The 24,910-nt window shown below is 36.5% G+C and overlaps 1 protein-coding gene across 1 annotated transcript; it reads left to right on the forward strand.

The window, feature by feature from the left end:
- Window positions 1-1,503: 1,503 nt before the first annotated feature.
- LOC129272885 (flavin-containing monooxygenase 5-like) lies at window positions 1,504-17,948 on the forward strand. Its single transcript, XM_054909967.2, has 8 exons — window positions 1,504-2,071; window positions 5,250-5,395; window positions 6,036-6,203; window positions 7,835-7,985; window positions 9,307-9,362; window positions 11,072-11,465; window positions 12,818-13,065; window positions 13,846-17,948. Exons 1-8 carry the CDS (start codon window positions 1,957-1,959, stop codon window positions 14,176-14,178), a joined length of 1,611 nt encoding a protein of 536 aa, XP_054765942.2. The 5' UTR covers window positions 1,504-1,956; the 3' UTR covers window positions 14,179-17,948.
- Window positions 17,949-24,910: the final 6,962 nt, after the last annotated feature.

Below are 24,910 nucleotides of genomic sequence, written 5' to 3' on the forward strand. Positions count from 1 at the left end.
ACTCACTATTTCTTTTGTTAGTATATTTAGTATATGAAATATTCTAATTTTCTTCTCATTTTCAAGTGAAACGACATTAATTCCTCCCTGAACATGTGGAATTAGCATCATTTTATACTATATGGTTCAGTCAAGTTGGTCCTTCTTGTCAAATCTGTAAAAAATGAATTGTTGTATAATTCAAACAATAAAAAAACAAAAGAAATAGTGAGTGAGGGACACCATCGACTGTCTCATTTGCATGTCACTGAGTTGTGCATATCACTGTTTTGTGAAAAATAAGCGAAACTTTAAAATTTCATAACTTTCTTATTTTATGTCCGATTTTGATGAAATTTTCGGCGTAATGCTAGTTTGATTTTTCTTTATTTATTCAAATCTACATTTTTCTGGGGTGGACTTGACCTTTAAAGAAAGAGCCATTGATAGAGAGAGATCGGCCAACTGGTTTTATTGGTATGACCAACATGTCGCAATTTGAGTAGGGCTTGCCTACAAAAGCATATTGTGCGCCATGTTGGTAACCAATTGGAACCGGATTGGCCGAACTTTCTCTGTTATAACTGTTCTGATTAAAATTATTATTTAACTTTGTGAGCAGTCAATTTAAACAATTATTCTCAAACCACGATGAAACATGTGTACAAGTACATGTATAAGAACAAAAAAAAAACCCTGAAAACAACCATTATTGAGAATGAAAAGCGAAAAATACAAGGCAAACCCCGATTTTGTAATTAGGCGTCTTAAAGACACTGAAATAGAACACACAAGTGTATGGGATGAAATCAAGATGGTGTTTCCGGTCACTTTATATTTCACTTTTTGAAGCACTAAATAATGATTTTCGGACAGACACAGGTGACAGGTGTGACCTTCCAGCTCAGATTTTTTAAAAGTCAAATCAATGTTAGCCAATCTTCCTATATTGGTCTGACGATCGATTGCTATCTTCCCCGAGGTGCGAAGCCCGGCCCGCGAGGGAAAAATAGTAATACTGATATATTTGTTATATCCAAGTACCTGACTGATAGGCTAATTGATTCACATGGCAAGTGATTGCAAACAACAGACATGAGGTGCCATAATCCTAATTACATCAGGAGGGCTAAAGATATTCGTTCGACCCAACGCATTCGATTTTTTTTTAATTTGATTCTAGAAATGGTAACTACTCGCTGAACTTCCTTTGCCCAAATTGGGAAGATATATCAATGATTTGGAACTATTTTTTGACTGGCGGAAGAATTGGGGCTATTTTACTGTTTCAGTTGATGAATTTGATCCCATCATAGTTATCTTCATAAATGGCGATTTATTTTTAAAATGAGCTGGCTACGATACCCTTCTCTGGTCAGATATGGAATGTCAGATATATATCCTATCCAAAGGTAGTCAACATTCGACCCTCTAATTTCACATTTATTTTTTATGAATTTTTCTTAAGTGCCATTTTAACACACAAGTCTATGGGGAATGTTTTACGCGCGTGACACCATGATTACACAATAAAGGGTCGTAGAATGGCATCAGACTGTCCCGAAGTGTCAGCTTCCGGAGACCGCAGTGACCTGATATATATCACGATTGAACAGTTGAATAATAGGCGTGGTCATCCATGGAACTCAACTGGAGCTCATTAAGTTCGGGTGAAACATAAATAAATTTGCTTTACCGTGCGGAGAGTCACGTTTAACAGTGGCCCGTTTAGTGGATTATATTCCTAATGGAGATAAGGAACGACTACACGACCACCTTGGCCTTGGAAATATAGATCAAGTAAAATACTGTACATGTATATACAGTAGAATATATGCATCTTTATGGAGAGAGATCGCATGCTTCGATGATGTGACTTTGACCTGACGTGCCTACATTAGCAGTGATATAGAAATCTTCAGGCGCATATACGCATGGGGGTCTATATCGAGTTTTCATGACTCAATTTCCAAAAAAATGAATGGAAATAGAGTGGCTGTCATCGGAGCTGGAGTCTCGGGACTTGTTGGAGTCAAAACGTGTTTGGAGGAAGGGCTCCAGCCCGTGTGTTTCGAGAAGCAACAACAACTGGGTAAAGTATATTGCCTTATGCCCGGGCCTTATGACAGATACTAATGGATATTTAGAGGCGCTAAAAACAAAAAAGTACCATAGCGCATACAATGTATGAATAATAATTCAACATTTGCAATAATAACCACAACCAGTCATTCGAGATAAAAAGGGAAATTAATTATTGAGGAAAAAGGTAAGATTTGAAGCCAATAATACTGGAAGCATTTCTTAGTTGGAAGATCGAGGCATTCCAATTCTTGGCAGCTGCTACAGCAAAACGTTTTTCGGCTGAGGAGAGTTTCGACAAGGGAATGTCTGCCTTGAATTGAACGAAGATTACGGAATAGCACACTTTCATAGGCGGATCCAGCTTTTGGCGAAAGGGGGGGGGGGCGTACTGCCGAGCGGCGCACATATTTTTGCACTTCACCGGCGCCATAAAAGAAAATGTTGAAAAAGGGGTAAAGTCTTTGCTGGGGATAGTCTTTCCTTTACTGTTGCTAATATTATATCAGTGTATAATTTTTTTAAGCGGCGCCTTTTCTTTTCTTTTCTTTCCTTTATATTTATTTTTTTAAGCGGCGCCTTTTCTTGCTTTTATACTTTTCTTTTGCGCCCCCTGTGCCCCCCTGGATCCGTCACTGACTTTGATGGTATTATTATATTCAGGTGCCAATTGATTTAGGCCCGTATTCTGAAGTCGAGTTTAACTTAAACTCAGGTTTAAAGTTGTGGTTTAAGTATGGACAGCCAATTGTTACATAATCACTAACAGTAGAGATAGCATACGTCAGCTCATTCGGCTCTCAAAATCATTCATAATTGTGTAGGAAGTATAAATAGATGATTGTCTTCACCATTGATGAATCAGGAAAGAGCACAGTAAACATAAGAAACATACAACTTAATAAAAAATTTGATACTTTTGGCTTCCCATACTTAAACCACAACTTTAAACCAGAGTTTAAGTTAAACCCGACTTCAGAATACGGGCCTATGAGTTTTGTATACATATAAACAGACTTTTAAACTGAATACTTTGGAATAGAGGTAGCCAGTGGAGTTCCTTAAAGTAGGGGTGTATGAGTTTGGGATCGATCCAAAGCCAAAAATTAATCGAGCTGCACGATTCTGAATAACCTCGAGTTTTCTTCAATCCATAGCTGACAAAACAGTATATAAACTATTGCAGGAATCTAACCGAGAAAGAATAAGTGCTCACACAGCATGGTGACATGTCTTAAGATCAATGAATCTACGAATCCTCCACAAATTGCTGAGATGATCATTACAATTACGGACAACCCGATTTACTTGAGCAGACAATGTGAACATTTCCTTAAGACAATATAATAATAATAATGATAATAACAACAACAATAATAATGTTTAATTTACTCAGGGTAGCCACTTCGGTTAGGAATCTGCTCCTAGCGGGCCCTGCAAAAAGTAACATAATATGTTATTATTATATACCCTTCTCCAATATAATTACTGATCGACTAGCAAGAAGGCAGAAGGTCTTTTGGTATGACTCGGGCGAGAATCGAACCCACGATCTCCAGCGTGAGGCGGACACTCTACCACTGGGCCACGGGCGTAGATCCGCTCATGCTTTCATATAAGGGGGGATGGCGCTTTGTATTATATTACGTAATATACCCCTATAGATGAATATAACTTTCTACATGCGGATCGGCACTAGTCTGCTATGCAGGCTCTGAATGGCTCGTGAGGTGATACACACACTGCAGATGTGGGTCTACATTTTTAGACTAGATCGGCACTGTGTCGTTGTATATACTATACACGGGTCAATGATGACAGACCAAGCTATTCAGGAATCCATAGTTTATTTTTGGTTTTCGATCTCAACACAAATAGGCCAAGCTCTCATGCGTGCACATATAGGCTACCTTTTATAACGCGCTAGCTGTGCACCATATGGCTTAAAAAAGGGGCTTAATGCATTTCACGGTGCAAATAATATCTACTGTATCTGGATCTAATGAAAGTTAATATTTTGAAAACATTATAACGGAAATGTTTTGTGATATCATTTTATTTCCCACTTTTAAATATTGGTACCATGCAGTCTCTTCAAGCAAATTGACAAGTTCGTTAAAAATCATATTACTCGTGGAGAAAAACAGAGACTCATATAGTGGGTGTAGATCGTGGAGAGCATTTACTGCACATAAGAAGGATGATTTGGAGATATTTTGTTTTTCTTTCTATTTTTTATACTTTCCAAACACATTCCCTCAGCTTCCCTTATCCAAAATGAGTTTAGCCTTGGCCACCGAGTTGTACATGGATCTATTTGATTGAATAGATTATTCAGTTAGAAACAAAATGTTTTTTTAAAGATAATCGCTGCCAAACCCCCACATAATTATAGCTTAAAGAGGTACAACTGTATAACTCAACTAAACATTAAATTGAATTGAAAAACCCATAGGCCTACACTCTAACATGCCTAATGGTAGTATGATCTATAGTGAAAAGTGAACTGCCCCGAAAAATAAGAATTCCCATTTTTACGTCTTAACATTTTAAAGCACGCGTGCCTTTACCCCCCCCCCCCCCCCTTTGTGGTATAATCACGTTTGTATACCCTTCACCTCCGAATTCAGCGGTGGATCTAGGATTTTATAATTGGGACAAAAGATATTAATATATATATTTTACTTTGCCAAATTATTTAGAAACAAAGTGAATTCAATTTGGTTTTATTTCAATTGTCGCCCTCCCGAGTACAGAAGTTTTTTTTCACAACGAGCCCCCCCCCCCCCCCCCCACGATACGGACTTGGAAATGATGGGAAATGATGATGTATCCTTCTTTAATATCTCTTGTGATCTGTACAAAGTAACCCGACAAGATTTTACATCTGACACTATCTGTGGTCTTGCACGAGTCTCGTTTAGAACAATCTTATCTAGCAATTTGAGCGTTGGGACGGTTTTGAAAGTTGGGGGCTGAGTCGAAAGTGAGAAAGTGAGGGGGAGGGGGAGGCTGATCATGCAAATCGAAAATCAACCAGTCAATCAATTTCTACTTTTTTGTAAACAGAAGCCCCCCCCCCCCAGTCCCACTGCAGCTATATATCCAACAAAATATCTCCATTTCGAATCATTTGTCCAAGACGATTTCTTTCAATTCTTTTCAATTTTCCCGTCTTGTTGAAAAAGGTGGCGCTTGGGTATACGATGAAGATGGAGGCTCAGATCCTAACGGTCCAGCGAGTGTCTACGACAAGCTCATCACAAACATCTGCAAAGAGAATATGGCCTACAGTGATTTCCCGTACCCTCAACATGTGCCTCCATTTCCAAAGGTAAATATATGTTAATTATCATATTAGTATTTCGATATGAATAGGGGTAGGGGAGGATCCAAGATTAATATGAATGAACAGATGAAAGGCTCATATTTTTCAGAAAAATATTTTCCCCAAGAAACCCCGTAATGGGCTCGCAATATCTTCTCATAGTAAAGACACTACCAATCTCTATCTATAACTACCTACCCATTCACAACAGTATATACAACGTTTACATCACCCCCCCCCCCCGCCTCTCTCTCTCTCCCAACCTATCATATTGTAATATCCAACATAATCATCTATGAATCTACATAATCTAAGTTTAAACATGGTCCTATTCCTTTTTCAAGTGATGAAACACACCCAGTTGAGTGACCACGACAATGGCAGGCGCGGTTCCAGGATATCGTGGGGGGGGGGGGCAAATTTAAAATCACAAGAGCTGATTTTTGTGTCGTATATGGAGGTGTGCCTAGTGTCACTCACTCATTAGGCATGCCCACATTATGGTTCTATATATTTTTAACCTTTAACATTCATCTTCGTTATTCTCCCCCCGCCTTTCAATTAGGAAATCATAACTTCCCTTCTGCGGCGTAGCATCCCTGACACTGAATAACTGAATATTTGTTTTACGTTTATTCTCACCCAGAGGCAAGACGTTCTGCAATATTATATAGATTACGCAGAGAAGTTTAATCTGAACAAGTACATCAAGTTCGACACAGCCGTTGTAGAAGTCACAAAAACTGCAGATTTTCAAGAAACAGGAAGATGGAGTGTGCGGTTTAAACATAAAGATGGGAAGATTGAAACAGAGGTATATACAGTGCGTCCCACAAAAAACGAAACCGAGATTTATCGATGATTTATCAAAACTTAATCACAAATACAATAGACAAATGACCTACCGTTGTTTTAGAATCTCCTCTTTCATCAGAAATTACTTAGATTATTGCTCATTCACGCATGAGTGAGCAAAAACAATTTGAAGAGGGGATACCAAGAAGTCATTTGGCGGGCTGTATCTGGGTTTCAAAAAGAAAACCACATTTTTAAAAAGTTCAATATCTGCTCTTAAATTTGATACCTCAATTACAGAAAATGGTCAAGAATTAACAAAGTTCTGGTTATTTGAAATAAGGCTTAAATTTCAATAATTTCATAAAATTAAGAGGTTCTCCAGGCTTGCGTTCAAACTCACTTGACACTTCGTTTTGTTGACGATCAGCCATGCATTTAGTCTTTTGTTAACCATGCGATAGCTTCTGTGGGTAACCGGTGAAAACACGTTTATTTAATGAAATTATAGAAATACAAGCATTGTTTCGAGGGAACATAACTTTTTTACTTCTCGACCATTTTTTGTGATTAAGGTATCAAATAAACGAGCAGATACTGAACTTTTTAGGCATGTGATTTTCTTTTTGAAATTCAGATACCCCCGCCAAATGATTTTTTGGTATCCTTTCTTCAAATTGTTTTTGCTCACTCATGCGTGAATGGGGTAATATGAGATGAAAGAGGGGATTCTAAGCTTTACATTGGTAGGTCATTTGTCTATTAAATTTGTGATTAAGTTATGATAAATCATCGCTTAAACTCGGTTTCGTTTTTTCTGGGACGCACTGTATATATTTATTTTTTTGTTTATTAGCCTTTTTGTATTGAGTGGTAAATACGGATCTGAGACAATCCATGTATGTCTCTGCCTGAATAAAGTAAGATTGCTCTGGAATTACACAGGGCCCCATCTTACAAAGAGTTACGATTGATCCAATCAATCGTAACTCTATGGAAATCCATCAGTGTCATTTTTTTTTTCTACAGTAAATTTGTACAATGTCCTTTGTAAACAAAGGAGAACACACCAAATTGTCAAGAAATCAATGAATGTATGGATATACATTCATATATAGAACAAATTTCGAACAAACATGCATTTTATATGTTGACTTTGCTGGCTTTCCATAGTTGCGATTGATCGGATCAATCGCAACTCTTTGTAAGACGCTTCCCAGGCCTAATGTCACGGCAGGCAAACTTCATTAAGTTCATTCTTCTGGAAAATGCCTATTGATCTTTAAGATCGGAGAACAAGACTGAGAATATCCTAGGGACATCAGATCTCTGAGTAATATGCGCAACTTTCTGAAATATTTATTTACTACAAAAGTAATTACACCACGTTCCTTTAGGGGAGTATCAGATTATATAGCATCTTAAAATTTTGTTCTACATGAAAATAAAGAAATACATCTCTGGTATCAAAATACTTTATGAGGGCAATGTTTAACATTCTTGGAGTATAATATGAGACAAACTTACAAAGAACAGATTCTGGACCTTATCATTTGTTCATTTCATTTGCTTGTTTTCACTCTATTTATATCAACCTGATTATGTTTTACCATTTTCCCCTTGTTGTTTCTTATTCTTATCTCTTTATAGATATTTAACGCTGTGTTGGTATGTACTGGAATGTATTCGTCTGGTATGGTTCCTGATTACCCCGGGAAAAATGAGTTCCATGGTCAAATCTTACACGGTGGTCAATTCAGGACAGGGAGACATTTTCAGAACAAGACGATTCTAGTTATCGGTACTTTTTTTATTTCTTTTATTGAAATTGAATATCAAATATGTTATATTTGTCATTATAAGTCATGTATGCCTACATAAAATTTCGAATTTCATTGGATCTAAAGAATAATGATAGCAAGAAATCAGAAGGGGTCCGTATGGCATGTATGGGACATACACATAATGCAGCTCAAATCAGGGGCAAAGATGATCGAGTATGTCGATTTCTTTAACGAGGCATTCGAGCCCCCCCCCCCCTCATCCTGCAAAAAGTAGAAATGATAAAAAGGGGGGAAAATAAAATAGCAATGTTTACCACGTTAAAAGGGGTAATCTACAAAGCGAGAAAGGGAGTTACCTCACCAGCCCGTATAATGTCAGAGGACCCCCCCCCCCACACACACACAACTCATAGTTCAAAGCTATGCTTATGGAGATATAGGAATAAAAAATTACGTCAGTTGTAAAATTTGAATTATCATCTACAGAGCCAAACACAAGGCACCGTTTATTCAAGAAAGTCTTAAGAACTTAAGTATATACGGTAATGATATTGTGCTTATGTTTCTTATGATTGTACCTTTATTAGAATTGTATCTTTATTTCTTAGGGTATTTTCAAATTTAATTTACAGATACCAGGGTAAACATATCTCGATTTGTGATATCCATAATAAAAAAAATCAACAAGCGAGAAAAGCAATTATCGTAAAACAGAATGTTTGCCAGGAATTCATAAAGGAATAATAGAGGACTTTGCCTTAACACACATTTCGACATTCGTAATACCATAATGCATCTCTATCCGATATTAGACGAGCGCATATATATATTGCCCTAATTTTACCATGTCCACAAATAAAAAAGAAGCAAGTAACAACAGTGACATTTCCTGTATAAGAGGAAAGAGTGTCATTTGCATAGTTGCCAATGCTTTTACTTGATACACCAGCCATAGCAAGATCGATGCTTTTCCAAGAAAAATAAGATAATTGGGGTTAATGTATTATCACGTCCTCATCTTGTCAAAGTAGGAACGCATACATTATGATATCATTAGTCTGCTGTGCAAACCCTTCACTCGAGTTAAGGGTCTGAATGTGCAGCCTACTCTGCCTTGTGTACTGAAGGCCCACCTGGCTCGGAATTGAAACAGCAAGTTTTGTATACTGTGCTAGTGTTTGCGTGGAGACACACTGTCTTGTTGATCAAAGTTTCAATCGGTGTCTGTGAAGCAGACTACATTATGATATGATATTACTCTTTGAAATTGTTTTGATTAAAAATGATAAAGGTATCGAAATAATTCAGTTCTTTTTTAAACTTCCCTTTAACATACAGGGTCTTCACATTCAGCCGGTGATATCGCCTGCATGAGCTGCGATTATGCCAAACAGGTAAATCAAACACAAAATAATAATGGTATATACATAATGGCAATGATAAACATAGGAAATATTGAAGATTTCAAGTAGCTTTTATACAACCGCGTAGCCAGGATATTTTGGAGGGGGCGGTAAGTGCACGCGAAGCGTGCCAACCAGGTGCCAACCAAAGTCCTAGGGGGAGGGTGCAGGGAGGGGGAGTTTTCCCCCCTCCCGCGCGGAAGTTTTTGACATCTCATCAAATTCAAATCAAAAGAAGGCGTCTCTTGCCTCTCTAGTATCCTTATCAACTCGAATATTGACTTGCTGTGATTAAAGAATAATTGTTTTCGAAAGAAATTATGAGCTCCCCAAAAATGGGAAATTTGTAACAATTCCTCTTTCCGCGCGAAGCTTTAACGTTTTATAAAAATAGAGAACAGAAATTATACAATTATGCCTATCTTAGTCACATCAGATTTGAGTGTAAAAAGTTTATCCACATTATATTTCGTTATCTCAAGTCGCAAAACAGAATAGAAATGGGTATATACAGGAGAAAATAGGCCCTATTCCTTCCCGCGAATGGCGTTGAAGCTTTGATTTTAAGAAATTTATCTGAAACTTTAACCTGTTCTAATTTTGATGTTTCTTAGATTATTAAGAAGAAAAACGAGCTCAAAATGTGAAAGGGATGATGCAAGCTAGAAGAGGGACTTTTCATTTCCCATGCTCGCGAAGCACGGAAACCTCGGTGATTTATTTATTTTGGAAGAAAAAAAATTCGCTCATATATTAAGCGCCTCCTTTTCACTGAGTTCACTGATATTCAAAATTTCAAATCAATGACGCAAAACAAGACAGGAGATGGATGTGCAGCGATATAGAATAACGTTTGATATCGTACATACTATTGCAACTAGCACGGAACGAATTTATTTCCTCCCCCTTTGAGCAGACACTTTGCCAAAAATTACTTGCTGAAAAGTGGAAGAAAAAAGCATTTGGTGACGCGAGAGTGACGGTAATATCTACCCGCTCCGAACAGAAGAGCCAAAATTTTGTATAAATGCAATATAAAAAAAAAAAAAGTTTTCATACTTTTTACACCCATGTATATTTTATAATTTCTGGCGAGAATACGATTCCCACGGCCGGGAAGGGGAAAAACGGAGGAGAAAAAAGATGTGGGGGAAACTAAAGGGAATGGCAATTTTGATATTTTTTCCCGGAGCGCGGAAGAAAATTTATAGCATGAAGAGAGAAGATCGTCTCGTTTACGTTGTTATTCTTTTGACCAAGAAAGAAGGAAAAAACAACAAAAGCTATACCTTTCTTCCCTCTTCTCCTTTCGCTTTTTCCTTTTCTCCTTTTCCTCTTCTTTTTTTTATCTTTTTGGGAGCGTTTGGGGGGACCACCGCCCCCTGGCTACGCGCCTGCTTATATAGCTTATAATTCACTGGATAATCTGTTGAGAAGTAAATTACTGTTCATTTGCAATTAAAAGTCACTCAAAACATTCGCTTGAACCGGCGTTTGAGTCGGGTAAAAAGGCTGGAAACCCCAACAAACATTATAAGCCCAAGTATAAGCAAAGTGTCTAAGTACGCGAAGCAGCCACCCCCTTCAATCGGGAAATATCCTCCTCTTTTGTTTTTATTGGCACGCACGGAATGATTAAAATCTTGTATATATTCAAGAATATTTTTCTTAGGTAATTATTAAATTTCATACAATCATAGGTTTATATGAGTATGCGGGATGGTGCTTGGATCGTTCCTCGTATCCTGAACGGACAACCTGCTGACACGTACGTCAACCAAAGATGGAAAGACTTTATACCAAAATGGATCTACAATTACCTTGTGAAACGCGCGATGGACTCCTCACAGGACTGGAGAACACTCGGCTTACAAAGCAGCAAGCATCCCGCTTTCACCAAGTGTGTCATGCTAAATGACCAACTCCCTGTCAAGATCATGAGTGGTCAAGTCACGGTCCGGAGTGGTGTTGAACGGTTTGAAGGGTCAAGGGTAATCTTTGACGACGGATCCTACCTGGAAGATGTAGATTGCGTCATATGCGCCACCGGGTACAATGTGAAAACTCCATTCTTGGAGGAGAATATACTCTTCGGTAAGAAGCTCATATGAAGCAACAATAGACTTGTTATCGAAAGTGTTTGAGGGCTGCAATGGTTAGGAGTCATATGCATAGGGGCAAATGCCAATTCCGACTACTTGTCCCGTCTGTATAGAGCGAGACTATTATAGGCGCCGGCGCGCCGCTTTTAATTCAGACGGCGGCGGCGGAGTCGTCAATCTTAACCTTGGGTTAAGCTTTTAAAATGTCACCATAACTTAGAAAGTATATAGACCTAGTTCATGAAACTTAGACACAAGCTGAGGGTAATCAAGTATTACTTAGCATCCTGCCTGAGTTTCAGGTTACATGACCAAGGTCAAAGGTCATTTAGGGACAGTTAACTTCGACCATGCTGGGGGAATCAACATCGAAATCTTAACCTAAGGTTAAGTTTTTGAAATGCCATCATAACTTATTTTCAAGGAAACTTGGACATATGAGTAGCAAAAAAATCAGTGAACATTCTGCATGAGTTTTATGTCACATGACCAAGGTCAATGAAATTTGCGCATATTGGGGGTATTTGTTGAATTGCCATCATAACTTTAAAAGTTTATGGATATAGTTCATAAAATGTGGACACAGGTATTATCAGGTATCACTGGTCATCTTGCACAAGTCCTGGGTCACATGATCAAAGTCATATGCCATTTAGGGTCAATGAAGACAATTCATTATCATAATGAATTGTGTTTTTGTGCCATTTTCAAAGTCAGCACTGCTGCTATATTGAATTGCGTAAAGCAGGCGAGACTGCGAAAGGCGCTCGATCCACTTGTTTCTTTCCTGCCTTTCCTCAATCTTTCATTAATTCATAAGTTCTTTGTAACTTTTCTGTGATCCTTTCACTATTCTTGTAAATATTCTTACTTATGCTATAATGTATTTTGTTTGAAATATTCAGATTTCTTGATTTGTATGCTTTTATGAAGATGGTGGTAAATAAAGTTTCAATTTCTCTCCTTCATGTCCACATTAATCAAAGTAATAATCTAAAGACATGCAAAGTATACGTTGAGTTTTGATTTCCTATTATTCAAGTATAACCCCTGCTTTTTATGGTGGCTCAGAAAGAAACTACTGCAAAATATTAAATATATGATCATGGTCCTGATAGTTAAAAAAAATAATATAAAAAAATAATAAAAAATATATTAAAATTAAAATTTCTATGACGATTTAGTGAAGTCATTAGAGCTATATAGTTCAGATTATTCATTCATGAATTAATAATATACAAATTAGTGTTTATGTTTAAACCAAATCTAGAGAGAGATTTGAAACACAAATTTAGCTGTGATGATTCTTATATAAAAGCATTTAGATTTCATTGTCTCTTCCAGATCACTCGAATCAGTTGGAGCTTTACATGAACGTCATACCACCCAAGCTTGCGCATCCTACTCTTGCTGCCATTGGCCTTTTCAGGTCACGTGGTGGTATAGGATCGACCGTTGAGCTTCAAGTACGGTACGCCATCAGTGTCTTCAAGAAGGAGGTTAAACTGCCAAGCCGACAAGACATGATGGCGGATATTCTAAGGAGAAAGAGCGCCATTATCAAGCATTTTGGTGGTGAATTTCAACCAAGGGTATATTGACTACACCACTATTTCTTTATCTTAAAAATCTTTCGTGAACACGCATATTACTTCAACTGGGTAATACTTTACTTTTTCATAGGGGTAAAGTCTATTATGATCATTTGTCTTTAAATCACCGAGAAAATGACAATGAAAGTGCCCTCTATGTTCACTACACTCTAAAAAATATTGGGTAAAAGTGCTCCATGAGGGTAATTATGTGTCCAACCAACATTGGGCATTTCTTTTGGGCATTTTTATTTATCCAGTGTGATGAAAATTGTGCCCTTTCTACAGTAATTGCTGCTTAATTTTAACCTTACTGGACAATATGCTTCCCGCATTGGGCAAAATACTGCCCAAAATCAGTTGGACACATAATTACCTCGTGGTGGTTACAAATTTTACCCAATATGTTTTACAGTGTAATTTGGAATCATATATCTTGATTTTATGTTCCTTGGTGACTTATTTGTTGTACTGGTATAAATTTGAATTTATAACTTATTTATAGTATTAGATGCCGGAATGATTTAAAGAAAAAACACATGATTTTATTTTCTATTTGATAAAAATATTCAATTCTTATGAATCCGAGAGAGTTCTTAGGAGTCTCGGGGCCAAAGCTGGTATGACTCGATGCGACTAAAACATATCACATACATGTGTATAAATAATCATAATCAGTCTCATCTCATAGCGAATTATTTTCAATTTGGCTATTGGGTCGGAAGCTTTTGCAATAAAAATATTTACATCACCCTACTTTTTTAATGTCTTATGTTTCAGATCCTTCCGACGACATACAACGACGAGCTTGCTCGAGCCATTGGAGCTTTACCAAATATCTGGAGTCTGGTGTTTTCGGATCCGATCCTGGCCTACCACTACTACTTTAGTCCAGCGTATCCACCTTGGACCAGGCTGGTGGGTCCGTACTCCAAACCTGATGCTCGGCAAAGGATCCTACAATGTGGAAAAGACCTTAATCGTGGAATAGAATTGAAAACAGTTCGACCCGGAGCAATAAAACGTTTGGACCATGATGATAGAAATGGGACTGTATTTTATGCCTTTATTGTGTTGTGTTTCATGGGTTTTTTCTTGGCGGTGGTATTTTAGAATGTGGGTGATGGAGCTACAAAGATTTCTAGGAAATCAAGGCCAGTGTGAGTATGCGGAGCGTTGTGGCCCAGTGGATTATTCTTCGGACTTTGGAACAGAGGGTCGTGTGTTCAAATCCCAGCCATGGCGTAGTTTCCTCCAGAAATAAATTTATCCACATTGTGTTGTACTCAACCCGGGTGAGGTGAATGGGTACCTGGCAAGAATTTATCCCTTGAAATGCACTGAGCGCTGGAAGGCTGCTTGAGCTACATCCGGGGTAATAATATCCAAGTCCTTTGGAGACGTTATTCATAATGTGACAATGCGCTATACAAGAAACGTCTATTATTATTGTTGTTATAGACTGTAGCATCATTTTGAGTTATTTAATTGTTGCTTGACATCGAGTTAAAAAAACGACCGTTTCCTCCTTGTCGGTTGATGGCCGCACTCTGCAAAATTTCACAAAGCGACTTGAATGTTTGGAAATGTGATATTCCTTTTCATCAAAATACATTTACAATTTACTATTGGTTGCAACGTTACCATAATCACTTATGAAGTATCATATCCAATATTTGAAATTTGATATTATCGAATGATATTATTGAGAAGAGATACTTGGTTAACCCAAACTTACCAGGGCTATTTTGCGAGCTTAAAGTCCCTGGGGGGGGGGGGGGGGGAGGTTATTCCCAATAAATGCCCCCCACCAAGATCTTGGCCGCGGATCTCGCCATCGCGACAAAAAATTGCACGAAGGTAGAGAATGGCAAAGGCCTAATCTACATCTACCCCGTTGCCCTTGTAAACTGCAAAAAAATAAATATATTTTTTATATGAATGAATTGTGCTAATTCATTCATGAAATCATGCTTTTTGCTTTAATTCACTGAATAAAACTCCTAGAAAGCTAATTCTTAGTAAAACAAATATTTTTATGGCAACTGTAAAAGAAAAACAAATCCGGTCCCAAGCTCAGTTTTTTAATGTATTTTATTGTTTCATTGATTTCTTATGTATTTCCTTCTTTTATCTTTTTTATATTTTTTTCAACAAAATTCATCGGGGGCATTATTTCAGTCATGAATAGCATCAAATTAAATGACTGTTATCAATTAAAGTGAGAATAATCGCTTTAATGAATTTTAGATGAAACAGATTTTGTATTGACTTTGTACATAATACTAGCCATACGTTTTTTAGTTTTGGTCTGACATGCACTTGGGTAATATTGCGTAATATCGTAACCACGTGCCTGGGCATCACAAATTTGGTCTCAAAAGTTGCGCGAGACTTGAGAGTAAAGGTATAAAGTCAGCGAGTGGTGCGGTCAAAACGTCGAGGCTGAAACCCCCTTCCCCCGGTAAGTTAGGGTTAAGATACTTGCAACTTCACTATATGATATATTGTCAAGAAAAATAGAAATTATTTTTTCAATATTATTAACACCCCTTTTAATCCAAAACAATATACTTTTTGATGTTTACCGTAACTTAATTATATGGTCTTTGCCTTTTAAATTGTAATTTCACACTCTCACTTTTAAAGACTGTACGACTGTACCTTACATATCTTATTGCAATATTGTTTGGGGATCCTGCAAGCAACACTTACTGAACCGCATCATTCTTCTTCAAAAGAGAGCAGTTCGTATAATATGCCATAAACCCTTTCTAAGTCATAGCAGACCTCTTTTCTTGAAATTAAATATACTCCCAATTTCTTTACTATATGATTTTCAATTATCTGTTTTTTGTCTCACCTGCATAGCAGAGTGAGACTATAGGCGCCGCTTTTCCGACGGCGGCGACGGCGGCGGCGGCGGCGGCGTCAACACCAAATCTTAACCTGAGGTTAAGTTTTTGAAATGACAGCATAACTTAGAAAGTATATGGACCTAGTTCATGAAACTTGGCCATAAGGTTAATCAAGTATTACTGAACATCCTGCCTGAGTTTCATGTCACATGACCAAGGTCAAAGGTCATTTAGGGTCAATGAACTTAGACCATGTTGGGGGAATCAACATCAAAATCTTAACCTAAGGTTAAGTTTTTGAAATGTCATCATAACTTAGAAAATATATGGACCTAGTTCATGAAACTTATACATAAGGTTAATCAAGTATCACTGAACATCCTGCATGAGTTTCACGTCACATGACCAAGGTCAAAGGTCATTTAGGGTCAATGAACTTTGGCCGAATTGGGGGTATCTGTTGAATTACCATCATAACTTTGAAAGTTTATGGATCTGATTCATGAAACTTGGACATAATAGTTATCAAGTATTACTGAACATCCTGTGCAAGTTTCAGGTCACATGATCAAGGTCAAAGGTCATTTAGGGTCAATGAACTTTGGCCAAATTGGGGTATTTGTTGAATTACAGCCATAAATTTGAAAGTGTGTTGGTCTAGTTCATAAAACTTGGACATAATAGTAATCAAGTATCACTGAACATCCTGTGCGAGTTTCAGGTCACATGATCAAGGTCAAAGGTCATGTAAGGTCAAAGAACTTTGGCCACGTTGGGGGTATTTGTTGAATTGCCATCATATCTCTATAAGTGTATTGGTCTAGTTCATAAAACGTGGAAATAAGAGTAACCAAGTATCACTGAACATCTTGTGCGAGTTATAGTAGTTTTCAAAATCAGCACTGCTGTTATATTGAATCGCGTGATGCAGGTGAGACGGCCAGAGGCATTCCACTTGTTATGTATTCCTATTATAACAACCCAATAGAGATATACATACATATAATACTAGAAACTCAGCTAATACTCGTGCAATATATGGCCATTATTCTTTCTCAAACAACATATTTTTATGTAGGGGTCCCATTATTTGGAATAAGATCCCTCAAAATATCAAGCAGTGCAAAACCCTTCAAAGCTTTAAAAGACATTTAAAAATACATTTCATGCAGAAAGTCTAATACTAATAGTAATACTGATATAGATACAATTGTATACTTTTGTTATGTTTGTTGTTCTGTATTTCCTTACTGCATTTGTTTTTTTAATTGTGTTGTTTTGTGTTAATTTCAGGATCACTTATAAGTTCCTTGTAACTTTTCAGTGATCCTTCCACTATTCTTAAATATACTCATTTTTGTTAAAATGTATTTTATTGAAATATTTAAACTTCTTGATTTGTATGTTTTTTTTATGAAGATTGTGGTAAATAAAGGTTCAATTTCAATTTCAAAACCAGCAACCTTTAATACTAGCCCTACCCCCAAGTTTGGGGTAGAGCTCATGTATGGTCAGGTTCATTACCCATAATGCAACATTCTCAAAGTGTACTCTTGTAATACAGGCCCATTCAAAAACACTTTAGTTTCTCTACAAAGAAAATGAAATTATGGGATAATTCATCCTCTGCATTACTAATAGTCAAGCTTTATTTTAAGACTAGTCATTTATAACACACAGTCAATGAGAGACAACACAGTGTTGGTTAGTTATGGATAATGATAATATGTCATTTACCTGTTACTTCTACTGCCCTGCATTAACATTCCTGAGTCATGACCTGGTGGGTGTTTCATAATGGTGCCAGGTAAAAATGGCAGAGGTAAAATTGGCAGAGGTAAAAATGGCAGAGGTAAAAATGGCAGAGGTAAAAATAAAAATAGGTGTTACTTAGATACCATTATATCGACCTGTTTTGAAGGAGAAGGTCACCCTGACAAATGGTTTACTGTAAAAACAGCAGAAAATATATTGGTGAAGGTTTGAGGAGAACCCATCAAAGATTAAGAAAGTCATTAAAAATCTAAGGGTTTTTTTTATCTGTGATGTCATACGAGCAGCTGCCCCGTATTTTATGCACCAAAATGTATACTTTTCAATTTTTTAATCAGTGGGTCATGATTGCTAAAAAATATCTTTCAGGAGCGGATGTAAAATGATGTTTATGTTGATATACTTAAGGTACAATAAAAACCATTTTCATTTTTTTAATGACATTTCATTGATATTTTTTATTACACCATATATGGAAAACTGCTCGCAAATGACGTCACCATTAAAATATAAAATTCTATTAGCTTTTTAAATCTTTGATGGATTCCCTGGAACCCTCACCAATATTATTTTAATTTTTTTCTGCTAATTTTACAATAAACTTTATGTCAGGGTGAATTTCCACTTTAATGAATTAAGTACACTACTTGGGATCCAAAGTGTGCTTTAAATTTGTATATCAGAGGAGCGATTTGACATGAGAAGGCCGTGCATCTAAGTCGAGAAAAAAAAAGAAATATCAATTTGGTGCAGAAGATCTACAGTATGATTTTAAAATGTTACCCTTTCCATTAGTTCAACATTCTTCTACTAGAACTTCTATTCTATCTTCTGTGTTTTTTGTGTGATGATGTGTGGGTGAGTGTGTGTGTGTTTATAACCTTTTTTACCCGTGATGATATTTGTGTATTTGTAGGGCCCCGGCTATAAGCAGCTTTGCTTCTTAGGGGTCCTGACCATTAAGTAATTTTTAACCTGTTATACTTTGTATTAGTTTGTTAGTATCATGTTATTTTTGTAAATATTTTGATGTCTTTTTAATGGTCAATAAATTGAACTGAATTGAATTGAACATCATAATTTTCTTCTCAGAACCTTTCTTATTTAATAAATCTACTGTACATGGAGGGGCTTTTGAATTTTTTTTTGGCATGGGGATTTAAGACTGGCCATTTATACCTCTGTCATTTTTACCGCTGTCATTTAAACCTCTGCCATTTTACCTTTTCCATTTTTACCTCTGCCATTTTTACCTCTGCCATTTTTACCTTTGCCATTTTTACCTCTGCCATTTTAACCTCTGCCATTTTTACCTCTGCCATTTTTACCTTTGCCATTAATAGATCCTTTCTTGTGGTATATAGTATATTGAAATGACGATGGTTTAGCGCATAAGAAAGGTTCAACAGTCGTTCTTAAAGTCGCTCTTAACTTACGAACAGCTTTATGAAACGGCCCCTGGGCTTATCTTAGTCTTTATCATGCTATGCAATTCTTTTCTTTATTGTGATTCCAATAAAGTGATGTCAAGTGATATCGCGTAATTGTTAAGTCTTTTTATTTATTTATGTTATAAAAATTAGATAGAACAATACATATGATTAATAATCATATGTATTGTTCTATCTATTTATGACAATCGAAGGAAAATAGAATTCAGCAATGCTTTAGACCTAAAATTACTGGGCTATTTGAGAGGTATTGAGGACTGAGGGGGGGGGGGCATGGTGCCCTTCCCCTTCTGAACTCTGTCACAGTTCGTGCGATCGCGCCGAAACTTGGCATTCTTTACCACATACACTATACAAAGCCAGTATTTTTTAAATATTTATCATGAATGAAATATGCAAATTTATTTGTTAGATTTTTTTTTGCATAATTAACAATTTTCCTTGTGCATTTCCTTGTTTTTAGAATTTCTTATGTATTTCTATTTTTCATCTTTTGTTTTCATTGTTTTTTTATGAAAATCTTTACAGACCATTTAACAAGTAAACCCCAAATTAATTAAGCAGACCAATTAGAATTAAACATGAACACCCTTTTAATAATTTCATCTCCCAGCAAAGACTTTGTACACAAAGTTTAAAAAAGAGCCATTTTTGGCATGATCTCGTAAAAATTCACATGGAGTTGCGAATTTGGTCTCAAAAGTTGCGCGAGACTTCTAAGAATTCATGAGGTTTTTTGCAGCGCTATTTTTTATTTATTTTATTTTTGCTTCCGGAATAATCGCGCGAAGCGTTGAGGGGGGATGATGCCCCACCCCCAGTCCTATTAGGGTCACCAGGGCCACGGATCAAGCGGGGGAGGGGGCTGCGGGAGCTTCAGCCCCTGCACTTTTTCCAAAACCGTGTCAGCCCCGAGGAAAATCATTTTAAAAGTTTGATTTAAGATGCCAGGCCAGAGTCTGGGAGGGCTGTCGATCCCAGAGGGCTGCATGTATACATTATATTTTTCAAATCAATTTGATACATTTTAAATCACTTTTAATTATTGATTTAATGTAAAAATATATTACCATGATAATCTAATCACCAATAATTAAGGACGTGTACGTGACCAACATTTAAAAGAAAATAACTAGATTCGGTATCAGTCTAATATTCGTTCATCAAAATATGAATAATAAATATTTGTGACATTTTGAAGAATAAACCTTTTTTCACATTTTAGGCTATAAACTTTCGTAGTAAATGCTCTAAATTGAATGATTTAGTCGCATGATGCAGTTACGTAAATACGGTCCAAGGAGGAGAGGGGGAGATTCATCTCTTGCCATAACATTCTAATATCAGGGGCACCACATCTAGAGCTATATACGAGGGTAAAACGTGTACGTCAGTACATACCACCATAAGTCAATCTATCACTTTAGGTGATATAGGTGATGACATTTTTCGGTTAAAGACCTATCAAGAATTGCCTTATGATGGATGTTATTCAAGTTTTGTTGCGATTATATGTTCACAGTTAATATCAATATGACTGAGGAGCAAGGTGAGCGAGAGCAAAGTGAGCGAGAAAATATTCCTGAATGATGCACAAAAGCTTCTTTCAATGTTTGTGTACTTTAATATGGGAGAGACTGAAAGCCTTCAAGTTGTTTTCAGTCGTTTAAAGTAAATCAGGGTCACATATCACTAACGAAATAACTAAACTTTATCAAAAGAGAAAGAGAATGAAAGAATGGAACCGTGATTATTGGGAACAAATGGACATTATGATGTGATTATGGAGGCACAGACCACAATTATAAGCTTCCAATAACTTGGAAATCATTGCTCAATGATTCAAAGGAAAGATTTTTAAAATAATTTATCACTTGCACACTGGCGTTAACACCATTGGCGGCGGAGCAGAGGATTATCTTTTGTGTTTGGGGGGGGGGGGACGCAACAATAGTTAACAATGGTTAACACATACGGAGCGCGGTGGTATACGAAGGACGTACAGTATGATATCACGAGTTTTGTTCTGCGCTCGTGTTAGATATGATCCATTTCATGATTACAAAGAGTGCACAGAATGTCCAGGTTAGCACTTTGCACTCGCAATAATTATTATTGATAAATCTATTAACATCAATATATCTTATTCCAGTGGCGTCCCGTGGGTCACGGTATGGGGGGGGGGGAGGCACCAGCAAAAATTTTGAGTCACTTAGTGGGTGCGCGAAGCGCGCTCAATTGCCAGGTATACTGACCTATAAATAGAGACATTTAAGGACTATGCCATTCATGTATATCTCACAGGATCAAAAAATGCGAGAGCAAGTGCGAGCTGGATTTTTTTATATTCAAACCTAAAAAAGGGGACATTATAATTAGCATATTGTAGGCTAATCATGATGCCTGTCTCTCTAAAGAAACAAAGCGAGCGCGAAGCGCGAGCTGAAATTGATATTGACCCCAAACAGGGATAAGGACTATTTTTTAGGAATTCGTGAAGAGCATACATATATCTCACCATATTCATCGAATGCAAACGCCAAGCACTTGCTGATTTAGTTAGAATTACACCTTAACACATCATTAGTGAAGCTCTTTTTGTAGTCAATGTGAAGGCATGATATACGTATCTCACTAATCATAATGTGAGCGCGAAGCGCAGCCTGATTTTTTTTTTAATTTAGACCTAAAGTAGTAAAGAGGATTGTTTGTAAGAATTCACTAAGACCATACATATTTCATTTTAATAATGCGAACGTGAAGCGCAAGCTTAACATTTTGGACATTCAGGCCAGAAAGGGGGGAATTTAAAGAACTGTTTTTTAAGAATTCATGAAGAGCATATCTCGCCAATCCATGCACTAATGCAAACATGCATAAGCACGACTAGAAATGTTTTATATTCAGACCTCAAAAGGGGGCGAGGCATGAGAAAGAAGTATATATGTCACTACATAAAAAAAAATAACTTAATAGGCCTATTTGACTTGAAACGTGATGTTTTAACAAAAGGATCAATAAACAGACAATGCGAGCAATGCGAGAACAAATTATGTTTTGTGACGTTATTATAGGCGTAGCTGGGCTCTATAATACAATAACATAATGATCCAATATACAGGGGCGGATCCAGCCTTCGCCAATAGGGGGGCCCGGAATTTTTTTTTCAGCCATATTTTCCCCGATCGGCCGCTCGAAGATGATTTTTGCCGGGATTTTTGGTTTCTTTGAAGGGGTAGTCCTAATAGTCACTTCTTAGCTTTATTCTTATGAATAAACATAAATATATAATACCATAATCCTTATTCACATAATGCGAGCGCAAAGCGCGAGCTAAATTTTTTTGGAAATCTTATGTATTTTTTCTAAAATTTTGAACATATTTGATTCTGGGCAATGTATGTTATCATGAAAAAGATGTGTATGCAAATTAATAATTACTACGAACGTGAAGCGCAAGCAAAAACGAACTGATGGAAAAAGTACTGTTAAAGACTGCTTGCAGTTAGCCATGAAGACATTACATATTTTAAAAATCAAATAATGCGAGCGTGAAGCGCGAGCTGAAATTTTTTGACAGTTTTACCTAAGGAATGGAAATTCTAAGCACTTTTTGTTAAAATAGAATAGGTATATAACTAAACAATTGATACGAGCGCGAATGGCAAGCTGAAAAATTCGAGATTTAGACCTACTGAACGAGACACTCTATTCAGGTGTTGTAAATCGTGAAAAGGATGAGTAAGTGGGGATCTTCCTTACATTAATAATGCGAGCGCAAAGCGCCAGCAGAACATTTTTATATACGTTTTGAACTGATCGAAAATGTACCTGTTAAGGACTGCTTGCACTTAGTCATGAAGACATTACATATTTCAACATTCAAATAATGCGAGCGCGAAGCGCGAGCTGAAAAATTTTGACATTTCTACGTAAAGAATGTAAAATTTTAATCAATTTTTGTAATCGTGAACAAGATAGGTATATAACGAAACAATTGATGCGAGCGCGAAGCGCGAGCGGACAAAATCGAGATTTAGACCTAAAAACGGGACACTCTATTCATGTTTTGTAAATCATGAAAAGAATGAGTAATAGGGGGCCTTCCTACATTATAATAATGCGAGCACAAAGCGTGAGCAGAAAGTTTTTTATATTGTGATCTGAAACTGGATAATGATTTAAAGGTCAAGTCCACCCCAGAAAAATTTTGATTCGAATCAATAGAGAAAAATCTAACAAGCATAATGCTGATTTCATCAAAATCGGATGTAAAATAAGAAAGTTGTGACATTGAAAGTTTCGCGTATTTTTCTCAAAACAGTTATATGCACAACTCAGTGATATGCAAATGAGAGAGTATATGATGTCCATCACTCACTATTTCTTTTGCTATTTATTGCTTGAATTATACAATATTTGAAATTTTACAGAATTGACAATAATGTAGAACTTGACTGAACCACATAATGTTAAACAATGTTAATTCAACATGTTCAGGAAGGAATAAAACTCGATTTCACATGACAAGGGGGAGAAAATCAAAATATTTCATATAGTAGAATACAAAAGAAATAGTGAGTGGCGACGTCATCAGTCCCCTCATTTGCATACCAACCAGGATTGCATATAACTGTTTTGTGAAACTTATTAAGCGAAACTTTAAAAGGCCATAACTTTCTTATTTTACCTCCGATTTTGACGAAATTTTCAATGTTATGTTTGTTGGATTTTTCTCTTTTTATTCCAATCCACTTTTTGTTGGGGTGGACTTTTCCTTTAAATAGAGAACAAGTTGACTATCTGAATAAACATGCGCGCGCATGTTTCATATTTAGACCTAGAATCTAGGCATTCTAAATACATTTTTTATTATGAAAATCAAAGCGAGCGCGAAGCGCGAGTTTAAACTATTTGATATTCCGATCTGAAAAAAAGAGTCAATTTCAGCTCTATATTTAAAGCACTTTGTAGGAAAATTGTGAGGTGGATATGGATCGCACTTAATAAAGAGCTGATATTTTTAATAATTATTACTTTGAGTTTTAACATAGGACCGGGACATCCTTAGGATATGCAAATGAAAATGATGACTATCTTCCTATTCCTCTTGTTAAGTGCGAGATGAAACAAAGGGGACAATTTAATTATTAAATGAATATCTCATTCATTAATGCCTAATGAGGGCGCGAAATCTGATGATATTATGGCCTGAAAACTGGACATTTCAAGAACTTTTGTAATTATAAATATAGGATGCATCAAGTTAATATATTTTAACCATTAATGCGAGCGCAAATCGCGAACCAAAATTTTTGATGAACTGTCATGAAAAGGGGATTTTAAGTTGTTTGTTGTATAATCAATATTGAGAAATATATAACTCGCCAATCAAAATCTAGCTGATATGTTTTGACAATACACCTGAAAAGTGATATTTTGACAACTTTATGGAATACACGAAAATAATAGGTACCTGCTAAATCAAAATTTGCGAGCGCGCAGCACGATCAGAAAATGTTAATATTCAGACTATAAAACTGACATTTTTATAAAGCACTTTTTAGAAACAATTTGTAAATCACACAAAATAATGAAAGTTCGATTTCCGAGGTGAAGTATGTTTTGTATATTCACTTCCAAACTTGCGAGCGCGAAGTGCGAGCGAAAATTTTATACAGTGACATATGAAAGATTCTTTTTATTTTCCAAGTCTTCTCCTCATCATATTTTATTCACTCATCTTCCTCCTCTTCTTTTTTC

This window comes from Lytechinus pictus, chromosome 12 (genome assembly GCF_037042905.1).
Source record: "Lytechinus pictus isolate F3 Inbred chromosome 12, Lp3.0, whole genome shotgun sequence".
Lineage (NCBI taxonomy): Eukaryota > Metazoa > Echinodermata > Echinoidea > Temnopleuroida > Toxopneustidae > Lytechinus > Lytechinus pictus.